The 19,079-nt window shown below is 39.6% G+C and overlaps 1 protein-coding gene across 2 annotated transcripts; it reads right to left on the reverse strand.

Annotated features, from left to right (window-relative positions):
• Positions 1-628: 628 nt before the first annotated feature.
• Positions 629-18,153, reverse strand: LOC310636303 (butyrophilin subfamily 2 member A1-like). Of its 2 annotated transcripts, none has more exons than XM_083356028.1 (8): positions 17,222-18,153; positions 16,333-16,468; positions 13,942-14,289; positions 11,610-11,885; positions 10,757-10,861; positions 8,402-8,422; positions 5,870-5,902; positions 629-4,579 (listed from the first exon to the last, which is right to left on the reverse strand). In XM_083356028.1, exons 2-8 carry the CDS (start codon positions 16,397-16,399, stop codon positions 4,065-4,067), a joined length of 1,365 nt encoding a protein of 454 aa, XP_083212154.1. In that variant the 5' UTR covers positions 16,400-16,468; positions 17,222-18,153; the 3' UTR covers positions 629-4,064. The 2 variants fall into 2 exon arrangements, with proteins under 2 accessions (XP_083212154.1, XP_083212153.1); XM_083356027.1 differs by lacking the exon at positions 17,222-18,153 and adding an exon at positions 17,028-17,206.
• Positions 18,154-19,079: the final 926 nt, after the last annotated feature.

Below are 19,079 nucleotides of genomic sequence, written 5' to 3' on the forward strand. Positions count from 1 at the left end.
CTTCCCTCCACCCACAAATGTGAATTTTCTTCAGAAACTGCTCCATTTGTGATTATTTGAACAGCAAGTATTTTCATTCAGAAACATTGTGAGATGTGTTTGTAAGGAGTGCATTCTCCAAACTACACTGTGTTAAAGTGGATCTTGTCACATCCACCTTAAATGATGTTCAGGTACTCAGCTGCTTCTGCTTTTTACTTATCTGGATGACCTGCAAGGAATTGTGGTGTTTTTATGATGGACAAATAGATGGGAAGCCAAACATGATTTCCCCACCCCCCACCCCTCATTATTTTGGTAGAAATTCATTCACCATACAGTACTGACATTAGCCACCCAGATTGGTTCACACATTCACAGAATTTGAACCCACTTCTTTTCTTGAAAAATATGCTTGTTTTGGCAGAAGAGACAGATTCTCCCCAGAGACTGTGCTCTTTGGAAGAACTAAAAACAAAACCCCACAAGATCACATTTCCTCCTGACTAATTTATATCTCCCTCAAGTATGTATAAGCTTGATAGTGAAAGATTGGCTATAGTCAAATAATATTTTTTTTTCAAAGAAGGCCTTCCTACTTGCCTCTTCCCTACATTTTGAAGTATTTACATTTAAAAGGAAAAGACAATCTCGTTTGTTCTTTTACTTAAAACATATTTTAAGAATTTAAAATTACATGAAGACAGAGCATATCAAATGAATTAAATTTCATTTAGAGCTACATGCACAAACACACACTTAAACAGTTTTCCCTCTGGGTGAGAGTAAATCAGAGAGCTATCTTTTTTTTTTACAGTAGCCTTTTATTTCCGAGAGGATTTTTCTCTCAATAAACAGCTATCAGCACAGCCAACTCATTATTATTAAATTATTCCTTAAAAAGTCAATTGAGCAAGGAATAACTGAAATAGCAACAATCTTTTGTAACTTATTTTCCATCCCTATGTGGGTGTGTATATGTCTCCTTTTGGTTATCTTAAAAATATATAGTAAATTTATTAGAAATTAAAATTAAAAAGATACAAATTAAAAGAAATGAATGAAGAAAAATGGAAAATGCAGAAAAGGAAAAAATATTGAAAAGGGAAAAATAAGCACATATGTAAGGAATATGTAAAGAAAAAATAGATCAAACAGAAAGGAAAAAGAATAAAGATAAAGAAATAAAGAAATGGCTTCCTCCTTCATCACAAGTATAAACAATTTTAGCGAATTATTATCTTCCCTTAAAATACAGCAATGATCTTTTCTTCCTATATCTTATCTATAAACAAGTCCTTTAAAGTCTTGTCTTTCCATCCAGATCAGCAAAAGTTCATTAAGGATTACCAGAGATAATAACATAACTATTTTAATGTTAATTCAATAATCAGCTTTCTTTTACTTTTAACAATCTCTATCTTTAGTCCTGTCAAACAATATCCTAGAAGCTGATTTCTTCTATTTTTTATTTTATCCCTTTTCACAAATTTTTTCAAAACATTAATAAGACTTGTGTAAATTCAGTATAGAAAAGTTATTCAGGTGACTCCTTTGCTATATCATGTTTTTAAGAGAATTTAAAATGCATTTTTCCACAGGAAGAATTCCTATAACTAATTCCAAAATCTTATTTCTAAATTATCTGGACCCTTAGTCAATTTGTAACTTTCCAAAAGTTCCAATCACCTCTTTTTTTGTTTATTCCAAAATACTTAATTCCTAGACTTGTATTTAAAACTCTTTTCTCTAAGGATTGAAGGAAACTTACCCAGTGCTATAAAACCTGCTGCTGATCCAAAGATGCCTAATAGCTGAAAAGCAGTTAACAATTTCCAAAAGTGATGAGAAAAGGAACTATGCAAACCCACTGTTCTTTTAAAAGCAATGACCAGAGTCTGAGTAAAACTGACTTTCCTACATCTCCCAGAGCTCTAAAGCAGGGGTCTTCAAACTTGGCCCTTTTATGACTTGTGGACCAACTCCCAGAATTCCTCAGCCAGGCATGCTGGCTGAGGAATTTTGGGAGTTGAAGTCCACAAGTCATAAAAGGGCCAAGTTTGAAGACCCCTGCTATAAACCCACCAGAGACTGTTGTCCTGGAGCCTTCTCACAAGAAGCAATTGTGCGCTATCTCAAGTCCGTTCTTTGTCCAGAAAGGAAGTACTAAGAGCCGGTCTACTCACTGGCTCTTTATTCTGCTACAGTTGTTGCTGAGAATTGATCCAACTTCAGTTCAGCATTTCTATCCCAAAAGTCCCTTGCTTTTAAAAATTGCTAAGAAAAATCCCATTGATATTTTGAGCTCCATCACCAAATTTGCTCACACTCTCCTTGGAGGAGACAGCTCATCAGATACAAAGCGTTCTACAAACACCCCTTTCCTCTTGAAGCTTAATCTTGTTTTTCTCTAAAACAGCACTCAGTATGTAAATCACCAAGTTTCCTGTTCTCACTCAGCTCCAGCTTGGGGCAGGGTGAGGGGCATTAACAGGAGTGGCCCCAAAATGAAGTTGTTTGAGAGGAGGAAACTGTCTTCTGCCTCATGGCAATGTGCTTGCATGCAGGCAAGTATTCTGTCATTTCAGTGCAAGTGGTTCTTGCTTACCGACTGTCTGATTTAGCGACCATTCAAAGTTACATGATAGTATAAAACAAACCCCCAGTTTTATGACTAATTCTTACACTTATGACCACTGCAGCATCCTGCAGCTCCATAATCACCATCGACATAGATTCATAACTGGTTTCCAACAAGCAGAATTAAGCAAGGAGTAAAATCACAAATTGTGATCATGGGATATCTCACTTAATGATCCTGGCACTTAGCGATGGGAACAAGGGAACAATAGCCAGCGACTTAATAGCCAACTATCAACACCCCAATCAACATCTAAAAAGCCATCTACAACAGTCACCATCTAAATACTACACACAAAATAACCCCAAACACACACTCTGCTAGAGAGAAGTTCCCCAAGGATGGGCTCCAGCATGAGTCTGAACCCACTAGTCCCTGTGACTGACCCAGATTGGATCCTACAACATTATCCTGGGACACATGTATTCACCTTCATTCGTCTTAGCCAGGGGTCCTCAAACTTGGCCACTTTAAGACTTATGGACTTCAACTCCCAGAATTTCCCAGGTTGGGGAATTCTGGGAGTTGAAGTCCACAAGTCTTAAAGTGGCTACGTTTGAGGACCCCTGGTCTTAGCGACGGAGTTGGCAGTCCCAGATATGGTTGCTAAGCGAGGACTACCTGTACCCATTCCTGCCTTTCCACCCTATGCATTCCCTTCCCTTTGCTCATGAGAGGCAACCTGTGGGCTACATGCTGTTCACCCTGCTTCTCTCTGTCTTATTTCCAGAGCTATCCAAATAGTGCTTCCCAAACCCAGCCCTAGTTTGCTGAATTATAAGAACAAGATTTTTCATGGTTTTTTTATATATACGCAAGCCTCAGGGTAGTCGCATTAAGCCTCCCATTGCATTAATGCATTATTCTATTTTAAAAGGAAACCTGGAAAAATAAAAATAAAGGCTTAACATTTTAGCTCCCACTCCTCACCATGTCGCTGCCATATTCCACCTAAGATGTCAATCTCATACGTGCTGAAAAAAATATATTCTTTTAGCATGTAATCCCTGTCTGCCAAAAATGTTGCTTCCCCCCTCACTTAATACACCTATAACACACATGTACCACCTTAGTCTATCACTCCAAGGTTGTTTCTCCATTCCTGATCTACTTCCAAGATTCAGGGGATCAAAAAGTAGAGGAAACAACTTGAGATAAATCAGCAGCAGGTAAGTAAGATATAGAAAAGGCTGCCCCCCCAACGTTTCCTTGCTTGAGGTGAGTGATATCCTCCCGCTTTGTCAAGACCCCACAAGTTTCTCCTTCTCCATGATTGTAAAGCTGCAGTAAGAAGAAGCGACCCATATAGGACGATTTACAGCCCTTGCACCATATGGAAAATGAACTGCCTGTCTCTGGCTAAGTGCTAAGGCCCGTCACAGAATGTGAAGGATAAGTGTAGCGCATTTAAACTTCTGACTGAACCTCTCTTAAAGGAAAGTCATCAAGGCCACATTCTAAGCCAGCACCCTACCCCTACGTATAAGAAGGGGAAGACCACTTCCCCATTGAACGCGGCTGAGAAGAAGGTGAATATATGTGTTTGGTGATTGACGTCATGAAAGGCAACTAGTTCCATCTCATAATCCAGGTAAACCCCCAGTTTCCTGGGCTTCTTCTTCAGAGTCAGGGGGGTCTTGGGTAGAGTGAGAGCTTTGTATTGGATCCGATCCTTTCCCACTGCCCAGATTCCTTCTTCTGGGACAAGGATGAGCTTTCCCTTCCTCTTCATGGAATCTCTAGCCACCCCCAAGGCCCAGTACCCATCCTCTCCAACTTCTACTTCCCAATAATGCTTTCCGGAGGAAAATCCATCCCTCCCCAGGACACAGCGCTCCATATTAAATCTTTTAGGGCTGTATGGTAGGCTCTGCCACATGAATCCCTGTATGACCGTTCTTTGATCTGCAGACAGGATCAGGTCGTGGTTGGCTGTTTCTGGATCCAGAACTATGTTTGCTGAGAGGAAAAGGAGAAGTCGGAAAAGAGAAAGAAGGGAAGGGTGAAAAGGTTAACCTAAAAGAAAATGCTGCAGTTGCCCCATTTTTAATTATAACGAGGAAGAGAAATTGATCAGCACATAGATCTTATTTTGAAACAACTTTTAGTGTTTATCCCATTAAAAGTCCCATTTCCAAGGCTGCACCAAGTCTCCCTTGATCTATTTAGTATGAATAGCCCGGCATAGTATGAATGACACTTCCCTGGACTAAATTCTGCAGCAAAACTAAGGGGTGGTATCTTCATGCCTAAGCACAATAGGCTTCCATTATTTCATTTTAAATAAAATATACAATGTATTTGCTACCCAGGTATATACTAAGTAGGTAAGTATGTAGTTTAAACTTACTATCTAATTTTTTGGAAGCTTTTTTATTGTACTTTTAACCATATGTCGATGAAGATTCTCAGTCATCCAGGTAGAATTCTCTGGAAGTTGAGTCATGGAAGCAACCTGACTCAACAAGAAGAAAAAATTTCCAGACAATTCTACCTGGATGACTGAGAACCTTCACTAACATATTGCCACACACTTTGGGAAAGAAACCTTGAGGTAGAGCGGGAATACTCCTAAGAATTTTAGGAGTATTGCAATGACTCTCTGCCTGTTCAGATTCTCCTAACCAACTTGTTCAGACTGAAGATGCTGCTTGGACATGCAGTGAAACATCCCAAAGCAACAAGAGAGAGAGAAAAAAAGTCCAGTTGCCATGACTCAACTTCCAAACTTTAATATGTTTTCATATTATTTTATGATGTGGTTATAAACTTCCCAAAGTCACCTAGGGGAGCTGAAGGTGTAAAATTGGATAAATAAATAAAATAAATAAAAAGTAAAGTTAAAAAAAGGCAGCTACCTGTTAACCTCAGAACTTAAAATTGTCTATTTGTACAATTCATGAAGAGGTCTTTACACAACGATGGTAGGGCTTCTATGGAAGTCCCTTGTGTGTAAGTCCCTGCTTAAAAAAAATGAAATTTCCTCCTAGAATTTCTGTAAAAAAGATATCAAAATCTCCACTAATGTGTATCGTATTTGTCACTGAAAAATGCAACTGGGCTGATAGCACTTGATTCCTTTACATATAAATACCAAAACTCAACACATGACAACACTTTTGCATTAAAAAAAAGTTCCCTGAAGTAAAAACCTCATTAAAACTTGATGTAAAAATTCAGTTTCGGAGATTAGCACAAGAATGATGGAATTTACATTTTGGAGTGATAACAAACAGGACAACCACCAACCTTTTTCTATTGGCATCACCATGTTCCTCCAATCTAAGAGCAAGATTAAAGATGAAAATGAATCAAAGGAACAGTTTAATGTCAAAAAAATAATTTAAAAAACAGCTGTTCAAAAGTCACTACAAAGTGATTTTCTTTCTGCATCATTAGAACCTAGCAGGCCCAAGTGCCTTTAAGTTTTAGGGCCTCCCCGATCCAATGTTTTTCTAAACAAATTTAAATCATCATCACCATTGTCATCGTGGTCATCATCTTTTGGTTCCGAATGAAGTTGCCCCCCCAAAAAACGATTGGAGGGTTCTCCTGAACTCACAGCTTTTGTTCAAACAGGAGGTGGCAGCAGTGGCCAAGAGGGCTTTTGCAAACTTTATTTTGTGAATTTTGCATCGCTTCCTAGACTTGGAGGCATTGCTCACATCACTCATGTCTTGATCATCTCCCAAGTGGATTACTAAAATTAAGTGGGGCTGCTTTGAAAGATCATCTAAAAGCTGCACCTAGTCCAGAACGTGCCAGTATGAGCAGTTATGGGTGTACCTCAATGCATGCATGTTATGCCCTGTTTTCCCTACAAGTTCCACTGGCTCCCAATGTGCTTACAAAATGGAATTCAAGATGTGGTTGCATGTTTTCAAAGGGAAAAAAATGAAGAAAGTCCAGCTGACTTTTAGAAAAAGCACCTTTGGGACAACCATGACCTGGAGGATTGAGAATCTCCACAGAGACGTGGTTGTCACCTATAAAGCCTTCAATGGCATGGGGCTGGATTACTTGTAGGACCTCCAGATGTTTCTTTCAGGTCCTACAGGAGAGATACTGTCCTGGTCCCCACAATTAAAGAATGCCATTTTAAGGAAGTATGTCAATTCTTCCCTCTGGAACACCCTATCTCCCAAGATTAAATTAATGCCAACTATCAGCCTTTCAGAAAACTCCAGGGCGACTTCCGGGTGGAAGATCTCAGCGTATTTGAAAGACCATTCGCAACAGAGATATATTGTGGAGTGGAAAAAATGGATTGATTACATCCAGAATAAATATGGGACTGAAAAGTTTCATTTAGCATTTGAATAAGTGCTGATGTGATATTTATATTGTTTGTAGTTATTTTATAAGAGTTAAAGTGCGATAGATTTAATAGTTTACTGTTGTTTGCATATGTTAGATTATGATTGTTTCTACTTTTATACCTTGTATTTAGCACTGGGAAGTCGGGGAGGGGGGAGGGGGAGGGAGGGAGGTGTTGGGGAGGGTTGGGAAGAGGGGAGGGGGTTGGGAGGGGTTTGGTTTTGTTTTGTTAAAGATAAAATGTACTGTAAAACTTTTCAATAAAAAAAAGAAAACTCCAGGGCTTGGAAGGTGGGAAACTACATGTGATATTGTTGTTCTTGATGAGCATTCATTGCATTTCTTTTTGATAACCATTATAAGTTTTATAAGGGATGCGGTGGCTCAGTGGGTTAGGACGCTGAGCTTGTCAATCAGAAGGTCGGCAGTTTGGCGGGTCGAATCCCGAGTGCCGCGTAACAGAGTGAGCGCCTGTTACTCATCCCAGCTTCTGCCAACCTAGCAGTTCAAAAGCACATAAAAAATGCAAGTAGAAAAATAGGGACCACTACGATGGGAAGGTAACAGCGTTCCGTGCGCCTTTGGCGTCTAGTCATGCCGGCCACATGACCACGGAGACATCCTCGGACAAGCGCTGGCTCTTCGGCTTTGAAACGGAGATGAGCACCGGCCCCTAGAGTCGGAAATGACTAGCATGCATGTGCGGGGGAACCTTTACCTTTACCTTATAAGTTTTATGTTTCTGCTGTTGCTGTGTTTTTTCTCCTGTTTTTTAATGTGTTAGCTGCACCTAAGTCATATTTGGGCTATGGGTAGCCATAGAGATTAATTTAATAATGATTATTTATATTTAATAATTATCTACTATAATTTGTCAAGGGAAGTTGAGAAATTGTCCCAGGAAAGAAGAACAGAGTATTACTGCCAATAATATTTCTATTTCAGTGTACACTTAAAAAAATTGTGAAGGATTTTGAAAATCTTTTGAAGTATAGTGTTATTTTTTTTAAAATTCACCTAAAGGAGTGACCAATAATAAAATTACATGCTTTGCTCATTGAAATTTAATCCCTTCAGATAACAGGACTAGAACTTTTTTAAGACTCTTATTTGAAACCATGGAAAATGCTGAATGTCACATCACAATGACTGAGATAATTGGGCTTGCCTGTTGGTAATTTTCTGAAGTCCACACTTTGTTCCTATCAGCAGATACTTTGCTATGGACTTTTATCTGTCCCTTTCTGTTTTGTTACACAGAGTGACAATTTAACAAAAATATAATTAAATTGATATTCTTCCTTTTCCATGAAAGGAACTCAACACGCAATCACCTATAATACCTATATTATACATTAAGGAATGCTTAATCTCACTGGAATTGATGTGTTAATAACTTCTGTATTAGACTGTGGCCGAAATGTTTTTCTCAAAAAACAGAAGAAGCAAAAGAAAATCACTTACTCAGTTCAGTGACCAGCTTTTCTAGAATACAAGAAAACAAAAACAACTTATTACTGTACTGCTTACAGATGCAGAAAACATAAATGTGTGACTTTGACTCCTCCCCTCAGGACCCCACTATAGGGCACTGCATGCCAAAACAACTAGACACAAAGACAGTTTCCCCCCCCCCATGGGATCACTCTGCTAACACCTAATTCCCACAGCACTGTCTTATGCCTAAGGATATTTACCCATGTTAACCTTCTCATCTTTCCTTTTACCTTCTCCTATTGGTATCTTATGATTTATCACTTTCTTGTTTGTTATGTACACTGGGAGCTTATACACTAGAGACAAATTCTTTGTGTGTCCAATCACACCTGGACCATAAAGAATATCCTATCCTACCCTATTCTTTGCCATCATTATTTATAAATAAAGCCAACTGTTATTCCCTAAATCTTTGGAGAAACAATAAGGAACAAAATAGCAGCTAAACATAATCATCATTCAATATATAACATAAGAGAAAACTAATCAAGAGCTAGCCAAGAACTTTTTCATTCACGTTACACTGTTGATGGATCGATCTTTAGAGTTATTCCTTTAAACCAGTGGCTTTTAAAATATGGTCCGAGGATCCCCTTTGATAATTATTGAAGACATTTGCAGAATTTTAAAACAATGTTTGCTTTTTATTTGTTACAAAATATGTTCTCATTTTAAGAAAATTTTATTAGATTTAAAAGATAAAAGGTTAAAATACAAAATTACAACAAAAAAAAAAGAAAAATTAGGGGGCCATAGAGAATGTTTAGTATAGGTTTTTCATGAAAGATATTTATGTTAGTATGTTGGGTTAAATATTCTTTTTACTTCATTTAATAAATAAATATTCTACAAAGATATACATTTTAATTTTTAATATAGTAAATATTGATAACCTATATAAACAAAACTCTTTTAGAGTCCTCCATAATCTTTAAAAGTTCAAAAAGATTCTTTGAGCAAAATGTTTAAGAAGCACTAGTTCAAACAATGGGTGGACTGGATGACCTATCTGCCACTAGATGGCAACAAAGTATTAAAAGTTTTGTTTTTTGCAACTGTTGGCTGCCATCTATTGGCCAACTACTTTATGCAGCTGAGATAAAGTTGTCGAATTGAAATTTAATTAAGGGTTAACTGAAGATCCCTGTGGGAGTTGTAAAGTATCCTAAGAACATAACTGAGGAGAGGAAGTAAAGAACAAGAACCTTTGTGTGTGCTGAGGCCATTTTGCAATGGCTCCCTTATTATCATTAATATAACGGTTAATATCATCCTGCTTTTGTTTTGTTTTGTATTAAGTGCTGTATGCCACCCAGTGTCACTTTCATGTAAAATGGGTGACTACACAAATACAAAAGTATTTTGTATTTTGTACTTTTGTACAAAAGTACAAAAGCTGAGTCTTTTCCATTACATTTTTAGTTCTGCACATTCAGCCTAAAATGGGCTAATTGATTTCAGGACTGGAAGGACTAGTTAACCAACCCGTTGAAAAACAGTAGCTATAGAAGCCAAAATTCAGTTAACCTTGCAGCCAAAAATGGAGCGAGGAGAGGGTGAAGAAGCGAGGGACAGATTGAAGGGGCCAGTCGCACAGAAACCAGAAGAATTATGAGACTGCCAGCATAGGACACATCATTTCAGGTCATCTCCCTGAATATGCCTTCTGGAGCAGAGCACCTACACCATCGTTAGTGGCAGATGAATGCTAAGGTTCAAGCAAAGACATAAAAAGAGTAGTGTGCCATGTGTTAATGCTGCAACCATTGACATGTTTTTGCACTGACACTACAAGAGGCAGCTTTTTGCTTTAACTGTTTGGCTTTGAATCACTAAAGCACAGGAGGAATTCAACCCAGATGTTTTGAGAAGATAAGAGCACGCTTCAGAAGGGAAATGAAACTTTGTGTGTTAGACTAATTGGTGAATGTGATTCATGATGTGTAATTAAGGGAGGGAGATTCTGTATGATATGATGGGTTAAGGGGAGGAGAATTTAGATTCTGGCATCCATTCATGAGTCCCAATGCTCCATTCTCATTATTATAGACTTTTTGGGAATAAACAATCATGCAGTGTTCTTTGATTTGTCTCATTAATCAGAACCATGACACCATGTTTGCACTGAGGCAAGACGATTAGTGGATTTATTCTTAGAAGGCGCACTAGCCAGGAATTAAAAGAGAAATGTAGTATTCCAACCTAATAAGAAACACTAATTCCAACCAAACACGAATACTGTAACCGCAGGGCTAACTGACAATTAACTGTGCAATAACCGTACTTTTATGCCAGTAAAAGGACAGTTTCCTATGTACTCACTGTATTTGTTCATTAGGTAAAGAATAAATATAGCGAATCCAACCACAGCCATTAGGGAAAAACATAGAGCTACTATCCAGGATGATATTTTGGGGAAGAGGTGATCTGAAAAAAAAAATGAAAGAAATATAGATGAATCCATTTTAAAGCAACCTTGAAATATTGGAAAATGCTCTGCTTTCGTCTTTCCTATCCCTTCTGCTATGATTCATGTTTCAGGAACATACACCTTAGCCCAGGGGTCAGCAACCTGAAACAGTGAAAGAGCCACTCGGAACTGGTTCCCTCACAAAAGGAAAAACTGGGAGCCGCAAAAAATGTGTGCGCATGTGCGTACATGTGCAGAACAGGGTTTGACTGAAGAGTAGAGCCAAGGTGAGATATGCACCTACCCTGCATATTTGAATTGATTGGTTGAACTTTTTTAGTCCCACTTTTTTTTCTTTTTGGACTGCACATGGCAGAGGACTGGGAGCCGCAGGAGACGGCTGAAAGAGCCGCATGCGGCTCCGGAGCCGCAGGTTGCAGACCTGTGCCTTAGCCTGTACCACACACCCCAAACCCAAACCATGCCCATTGATTCAGATACATACATGTTCCTTAAATCTTCCCCAATTTTTTTTCTTTTCAAGAGTAAAAAGAAAAGAAAAAAAGAAAAGAATGCAAAGAAATATGCTACATGCACTCATTTGAGATTTTTCTTCTTGGAAGGATGTCTTGTCTTCATTGACTCTGAGTTTGCCCTAAACAAGACATGGGCACCACCTGCAAATCTGTCCAATTTTGAATCCCAGACTCGTATGACTGCAAAGCCTAAAAACAGAATGGCTATTAACAGTTTTGGTTGACTCACTTGTTATGTGGATGGTTGATTCTTTTTCCAGACCAAGGAGGCTGTTTCTAATGACACAGCTCAAGTTTGAACTTCCTTTTAGAATGAGGTCAGCTTGTACATCAAATGTCCCATCTTTTCTTTGTGAATCTTTTTTGGCCAATGAAGATAGAAGTCTCCCATTGAGCTCTCTCCACAGGACCTCAGGCTTTGGGTACCAGCCACTGGAACGACAAACCACTCGGATCCCTCCGTCCTGATAACCTTCAATGGAAAGGAGAGGAGCAGGCCCTAATGCTAGATGTGGGACAAATAGGCACATTTTAAGCGTTTTCAGGCTGTTCCAAAGGTGGACATCCTGCAGCGAAATCTGCAACCCCAAAACCCCTACGTTGACATTCTGGCTTCAATTGCTGGAAAAACTTGCGGAATGCCTTCCTGCCCTTGTGAGATGAAAACACACACAAATCCTACAACATAAGCAATAAAATAAGTTTAAAAAAAGAAAGAAGAATTCTCCAAAAAAAGGAGGGAAGAAACTTGAGAAAACTTAAAACCTCATTTGTATCCATGGGATGAGGTGCTATTCACGTTGAGTTATTGTCCCATTTATTCTATCTTTTGGGCCCAGCCCAAATATTAAATGAGGTTCTTGGCATCCCAGAAGTTACTAGCCTGTTCAAAGAGCTATGGAATCAGTTCAAAGAAAATAGCAGCAAGGTATCCAACACTGAGGGATAAAAGAATACTTTTTTAAAAAAAAATACTGTAGGATCAGAAGATTGATTGTCCAGTCCAATCTTCATCCTGTAATTATTTAGATTTATTTTTTTTAATCGTCACCCCATCTCCCTCCTCATCCCCAATCCATATATAAAATTTATATTCTACGATAGAAAGTTGGCATACTGCATAACAAGTGTCTATGGTTGTCAGATTGAGGCATAAAGGGAAACCATACACTAGAACAGGGGTAGGCAACCTTGGCTCTTTTATGACTCGTGGACTTCAACTCCCAGAATTCCTGAGCCAGCCATGCTGAGGGGAAAGGGAGAGGTTTCCAAGCTGAGCCATGCTGGCTCAGGAATTCTGGGAGTTGAAGTCCATGAGTGATAAAAGAGTCAAGGTTGCCTACCCCTGCACTAGAACGATTATTCTGGGGGATTTTTTATGTCTGGATTATGATGAGTATTGATAACTTCCCAATTTGTCTGCCTCTGTTTTTTTTACCTCTTAAGGCAAAGAAGGGTGATTTTTCCTCCTCCTCCTGTCAAAACGATCCTACCCTTTCCTTCCAACATAAGATGAATGGTGGATTGAATCAGTTCCAGACACTGCTATCATAAGAAACATGAAATGAAACGTTCCAGGTCTGGGTAAAACTTCCAACAGTAGCATTTCAGATATTTCTAGTAAGCCTACAAACAGAGCATGCAGTCAACAGTACAGTATGTCGTAATTCTTCTCATCATTCACTATTTAGAAGCATATTGCACCTGAATGTGAATGTTCCAGTCAGGTATCACAGGTGTACAGCCAGACATCAGTGGGGTTGCATATCTTTAAAGGACCAGATTCCAGGCTTTGAATGGGGATAAATATTCAGGACGGCACTTACAGTAATTGAAGAAGCTCAAGGAGTGAGAAGAGTAGTAGTTATTACCAAAAGTAGCTGCCTGGATTTACTTTACAGCAGGTGGAGGAAACCTCAACCCTCAACAACAAAGCTGTAGGAGATGACCAGGCTGAACAAGAGGGAGGGGTCAAATGTGTCATCAGTCTTGAGTTTCTTCGTGCCCACTAGAGATCTAAGTCAAACCCACCTTGAATTCCTCTGACTCTTATCTACTGCCTATTTGCTTCAACTGTTAGTAGTTCAGATTCTTACAGAGAACATAAGCTTGCAATAAACATTTGTATTCATCTGAACTGCTGATTTCCCACACTTCACAGCAGCCCAGACCTGAGTCTAAAATTGGTAGCAAAATGGTAATTTTTGGTGCCATGATTTAAACCCCCCCCTCCCCTTTTCCCCTCAAGCATCTGGAAAATTCAATTGTTTTGGGCTTGCTTTTTTATTACATGCTGACACTGAAAAAGGAAAAGCTATGTTTTTCATCAACCATACTTTCTGGCCCCCATTTCAAAGATGTGAAATAGAAATAAATGGCCAGTAGAAGAAAAATGATTATCCACCTTGACCTTACAGTAACTTTTACTCCTTCTAAACATCAAGAAATAGCTCTGATTTTCTCACAATCTAAGAACATATTGGAAGGCTGATGACTGCAGAGGTTTTAGAGCCAACTTCAGTTACACATTTCTATTAAAAAAAGATTTGCCCCTTACTTACCAGTCACTTTCATATCTAATGTGGCTTCCTGTTGGAAACTCCCATTCTTAACAGAGCAGTGGTAGTGTCCCTCATCAAATAGGCTAATATTAAAAATTTTCAGCCCAATCTTTCCATCCCCAATGCCATCTTTTAAAAATTCTGTTCTTCCTTGGTATTCCGGCTGCTGCTGTTCCAGATGATCTTTGCCACTGTGATAAAGGTGTATATATGAAGAATTTTGGGAGCGGAACCAAGTAATCTCCATATTCTGGACATTTGTTCTGGGGGACAGATGACAGTGTAGCACAATAGTCTCCCTCAGAGAGGCAGTGACTGGGTGACGTGGTCCAAGCAATGTCAGCTGCACTGTGAAATGTACCAAGTGTATAATAATTACAAGTGGCCAAATCGATTGAAGGAATAACACCATATAGACAGCTTATCTACAACCTCAAAGCATGTCAGGCAATTGATGTTTGCCTGAAATAGTAACCCTTCATTTAAATACTGTGGATTGGGTTTCTGTTGGGTAATCATTCAACTCAAAACCAGATAGAGGGGGAAAAATGGGGATGTGGTTGGGATAGCTCATAATGCAATATTTGCTTTGCACATACGAAAAACCAAAAAGAATATTTAGCATTTCCAGATAGGCTGAAGAAGAACTATACAGGAACGAGCTTAACGTCCCTGATAACCACAATGAGGTGGTTACTGACCTCGAGCCAGACATCCTAGAATGTGAAGTGAAGTGGGCCTTAGAAAAGCTGAGCAACAACAAAGCTAGTGGAGGTGACAGTATTCCAGCTGAGCTATTCAAAATCTTAAAAGATGATGCAGTAAAAGTGCTACACTCAATTTGTCAGCAAATTTGGAAAACTCATCAGTGGCCACAGGATTGGAAAAGATCAGTTTACATTCCAATTCCAAAGAAAGGCAGTGCCAAAGAATGTTCAAACTATTGCACCATTGCACTCATTTCACATGCTAGTAAAGTTATGCTTAAAATCCTACAAGCTAGAGTCCAGCAGTATGTGGATTGATAACTAACAGAAGTACAGGCAGGATTTCGAAGAGGCAGAGGAACTAGAGATCAAATTGCCAACATACGCTGGATCATGGAGAAAGCTAAGGAGTTCCAGAAAAACATCTACTTCTGCTTCATTGACTATGCTAAAGCCTTTGATTGTGTGGATCACAACAAACTGTGGCAAGTTCTTAAAGAGATGAGAGTACCAGACCATCTTATTTGTCTCTTGAGAAACCTATATGCGGGTCAAGAAGCAACAGTGAGAACTGGACATGGAACCACTGACTGGTTCAAAATTGGGAAAGGAGTCCGGCAAGGCTGTATACTGTCACTCTGCCTACTTAACTTATATGCAGAGCACATCATGAGAAAGGCAGGGCTAGATGAATCTAAAGTTGGAATTAAGATTGATGGGAGAAATATCAACAACCTAAGATATGCAGATGATACCACTCTAATGGCAGAAATTGAAGAAAAACTAAAGAGCCTCTTGTTGCGAGTGAAGAAGGAGAGTGCAAAAGTTGGCTTGAAACTTAACATTAAGAAAACCAAGATCATGGCATCTAGCCCTCTCAATTCCTGGCAAATAGATGGGGAAGAAATGGAGGTAGTGACAGATTTTATTTTCCTGGGCTCCAAGATCACTGCAGACATGGACTGCAGCCAAGAAATTAAAAGACGCTTGCTCCTGGGGAGGAAAGCCATGGCAAATCTAGATAGCACACTAAAAAGCAGAGACATCACCCTGCCAACAAAAGTGTGTATAGTCACGGCTATGGTCTTCCCAGTAGCAATGTATGGATGTGAAAGTTGGACCATAAGAAAGGCTGAGCACCAAAGAATTGAGGCCTTTGAACTGTGGTGCTGGAGAAGACTCCTGCGAGTCCCTTGGACTGCAAGTTGATCAAATCAGTTAGTCCTAGAGGAGATCAACCCTGACTGCTCTTTAGAAGGCCAGATCCTGAAGTTGCAACTCAAATACTTTGGCCACCTAATGAGAAGGAAGGACTCACTGGAGAAGAGCCTAATGCTGGGAAAGGTTGAGGGCAAGAGAAGAAGGGGACGACAGAGAATGAGGTGGCTGGATGGAGTCACTGAAGCAGTAGGCGTGAGCTTAAATGGACTCCAGAAGATGGTAGAGGAGAGGAAGGCCTGGAGGAACCGTTGTCCATGGGGTCGCGATGGGTCGGACATGACTTCACAACTAACAACAACTCTCTCTCTCTCTCTCTCCCTCCCTCTCTCTCTCTCTCTCTCTCTCTGTGTGTGTTTCTGTGTGTGTAATGCTTCTTAATACATAATACATAATACAATACATAATACAATACATACATACAATTATATTTCTTAGAAAGTACAGTAATGCATAAGGTTCTTACTTGGATTGCCATTGATAATAGGTAGAACAACTAAGAAAGTGATGAAAATAAACAGGAAATAACTCATTTTGGAAACAGAGCTGAAGGTTTTCACTTCCCTTGTTTTCTTGTTCTGGTGTTCAAGACAGGTAAGAAACTGACAGAAGAGAAGTGAAAAAGAAATATTGTTAGTATTGTATTTTGTTAGTATGATTCTGTTTTTCTTTACATGTATCCATAGCATTACCTGACTCAAAATGCTGGTAAATGGTTTTTAATGGCTGATCTAGGCACAAGCTGCTGGATAATGTGAATTTTCAATTAAATTTATTAGTGGAAATATGACAATACTTAGTTATGGTTTGGGATCGCAACAGACTAGCATACAATCTTTTTCTCTTCATTGTCAGAAAATAGTTTCAATGAAAGAGTGCCTGTGGAACTTCCTGCCAGGTAAAAAATTAAAAAGTGTAAAACTAGATAGAAATATTAAGCAACTGTTACTCTTTTTCAGGCAGACTATCAGCTTAGCTATTCAGCTTTTGAAAAATGCCCATAAATACCTCAATCCATTAGGACTGAAGTGTGACAACCAGTGAGACAAAACATTCTCACACGGAAGACAAACTGAATCCAACAAACACATGCACGTGGTAAAATAATTGCAGATACACGTTTAGTCTTGCAAAATCAACAGTTGTAGTCGTTACTCTTACCTTATTGATGGGCAGTCCTTGGGTCACGTCCAACTTGCATTTCCTCAGAACAAAAGGAAACTGCACAAGTTTCCCCCTTACCATAGGAGCGTTTCCCCCCCCTCCATTGACAATCAGCAATAGAAAGATAAGACGAATGGGAGGTGATCCAAATACTCTTTTGCACAGGCAGATGCCAACCAGCCCACACTTACCTTGAAGGGGGTCTTGGGGATGGTGGAGCAAAGAGGGAGGAACTTGTCTTTAAAGATCTCATTTGTCAAAATCTCCTTGTTAAGCTACTTTCTCTTGTGCTCCTCATCGCATTATCAGCAGACAGCAGAAGGCACAACAAAATGGGAAAGAGGCCAGGTTTAAAACCAACGTCATCTTCAGCTAATCACCAACAGGCAGTCCAGCCATAATGTTTACAGATGTTGCAGCAGCATCAACAGTGAGATAGTTTTAGAGATCTGTAGTGTGGGAAGGTGATGATTATGAGGTTGCCTGTTTTTTTTTGTTTTTTCTTGGTTTGGGTTTTTTTTTGCAGAAGGAACCCAATTACTTCTCAATTGAAAGGATCTAAGCAACTTCCTATGTTCCCACTAAGCACGAAGTAATATAGGCAAGGTACCATATGTTCAGGCGGTTGCTTATATTATTTGTCGGGGAGCAACTTTTTTACTACTGACCAGGCATCAAGCTGGAGACCTTTACTACCCAAAGCAGGGACTCTTTCATCAAACCATAGTCCTGTCCCGCCCTTCTGAAAACGCTTTTGGTAGCGCAGTACTGGAAGAAGGAGGACCTGCCTACTATTGAAGAATGGACTTTGAAAGTTTCGAACTTGGCAGAAATGGCTAATATCTCGGCATATGTGAAAGATCACTCACAACAGAGATATATAGTGGAAATGCAGAAGATGGATTGATTTTATTCAGAACAAATATGGGACTACAAAGTATTATTTAGCATTTGAATAGTTATTAGTTATTGTAATTAGAGGCTATATTATTTTTCTTTTCTATGGTTAAGGAGAGTTAAAGTGCGATAGGGTTTAAAGAGTAATTATGGTAATTAGAATATTTTAGAGCAGGGGTGTCAAACTCAGTTTCATTGAGGGCCGCATCAGCATTGCGGTTGCCCTCAGGGGGCCGGGTGGGTGTGGCCTGGGTGGGCATGGCCTACTGGGTGGGCGTGGCTAGAGTGTGTATGGCCTACTAGGTGGGCGTGGCCAGCTCTACATCGTTCGCATCAAGGGTGCCTATGGGGGCCTGGGAAGGAGTGGGACAGATCTGGGGGTCTCTGGCAGAAGGAGGGTCTCTGGGCCAGGGCCAAGGCAGCGGGGGCCATTCCCTCACTGTTTCCAGGATGGCTTCGCGGGCCACATGAAACCACTTCGTGGGCCGGATCCGGCCCCCGGGCCTTGTGTTTGACATGTCTGTTTTAGAGTAAGATTGTATGATGTAATACCCTGTATTCGGCTCTGGAAAGTCGGGTGTGTGTGTGTTGGGATGGGAGGGATGGGGAGAGGGGTGGGGTAGATGGGGTATATGTTTCAAAATGTATTTTAAAATTTTTCAATTAAAAAAAGGCTAAAAGACCCACATAATTGTTCTTCTCTAGTGAAGCCCCATCGCTATTTCTGGAGAAAGGATTGCACAAGAGTGCATTGTTCCAATTTATTCTCAAGTTTAGTTTGCTCCCAATATACTCCAGTGAGGATCTATATCTAGCAAACAAGCCATACTCAATATTATAACATAATGTCTCTTTTTAAAACATCAACCAAATCAAAACATTAACTGGTGAACGAGGAATAAGGAGCAGGCAAAAGCAGGGGAGAGAGACATGGATAACAGGCAGGAATTTATATTATCAGTATGTCTATTAAAAGGACAAAGAACTTTCCAGAGTCATTGGAAACAATACTGTAGGCAATTATTAATTTATTTTTATTTATCATGCCACAACACTGTTTCTCAGTCTTGGAAACTTTTAAGATGTGTGGACATCAGTTCCCAGAATTCTCCAGCCAGCAGGAGTGTGTTAAGGCCTTGTTTCTTGGCTATA

Source organism: Vipera ursinii (genome assembly GCF_947247035.1).
Source record: "Vipera ursinii genome assembly, chromosome: 2".
Lineage (NCBI taxonomy): Eukaryota > Metazoa > Chordata > Lepidosauria > Squamata > Viperidae > Vipera > Vipera ursinii.

Excerpts from the sequence above, each read along its gene's own strand:
- LOC310636303 (XM_083356027.1), bottom strand. The coding sequence starts at position 17,111 with ATGGTAAGGGGGAAACTTGTGCAGTTTCCTTTTGTTCTGAGGAAATGC. Across the intron at positions 10,862-11,609 it reads ATCAACCATCCACATAACAA|ATCACCTCTTCCCCAAAATA; the intron begins GTGAGTCAACCA and ends TTTTTTTTTCAG. Across the intron at positions 8,423-10,756 it reads TTACCTAATGAACAAATACA|AAAAGCTGGTCACTGAACTG; the intron begins GTGAGTACATAG and ends CTTGTATTCTAG.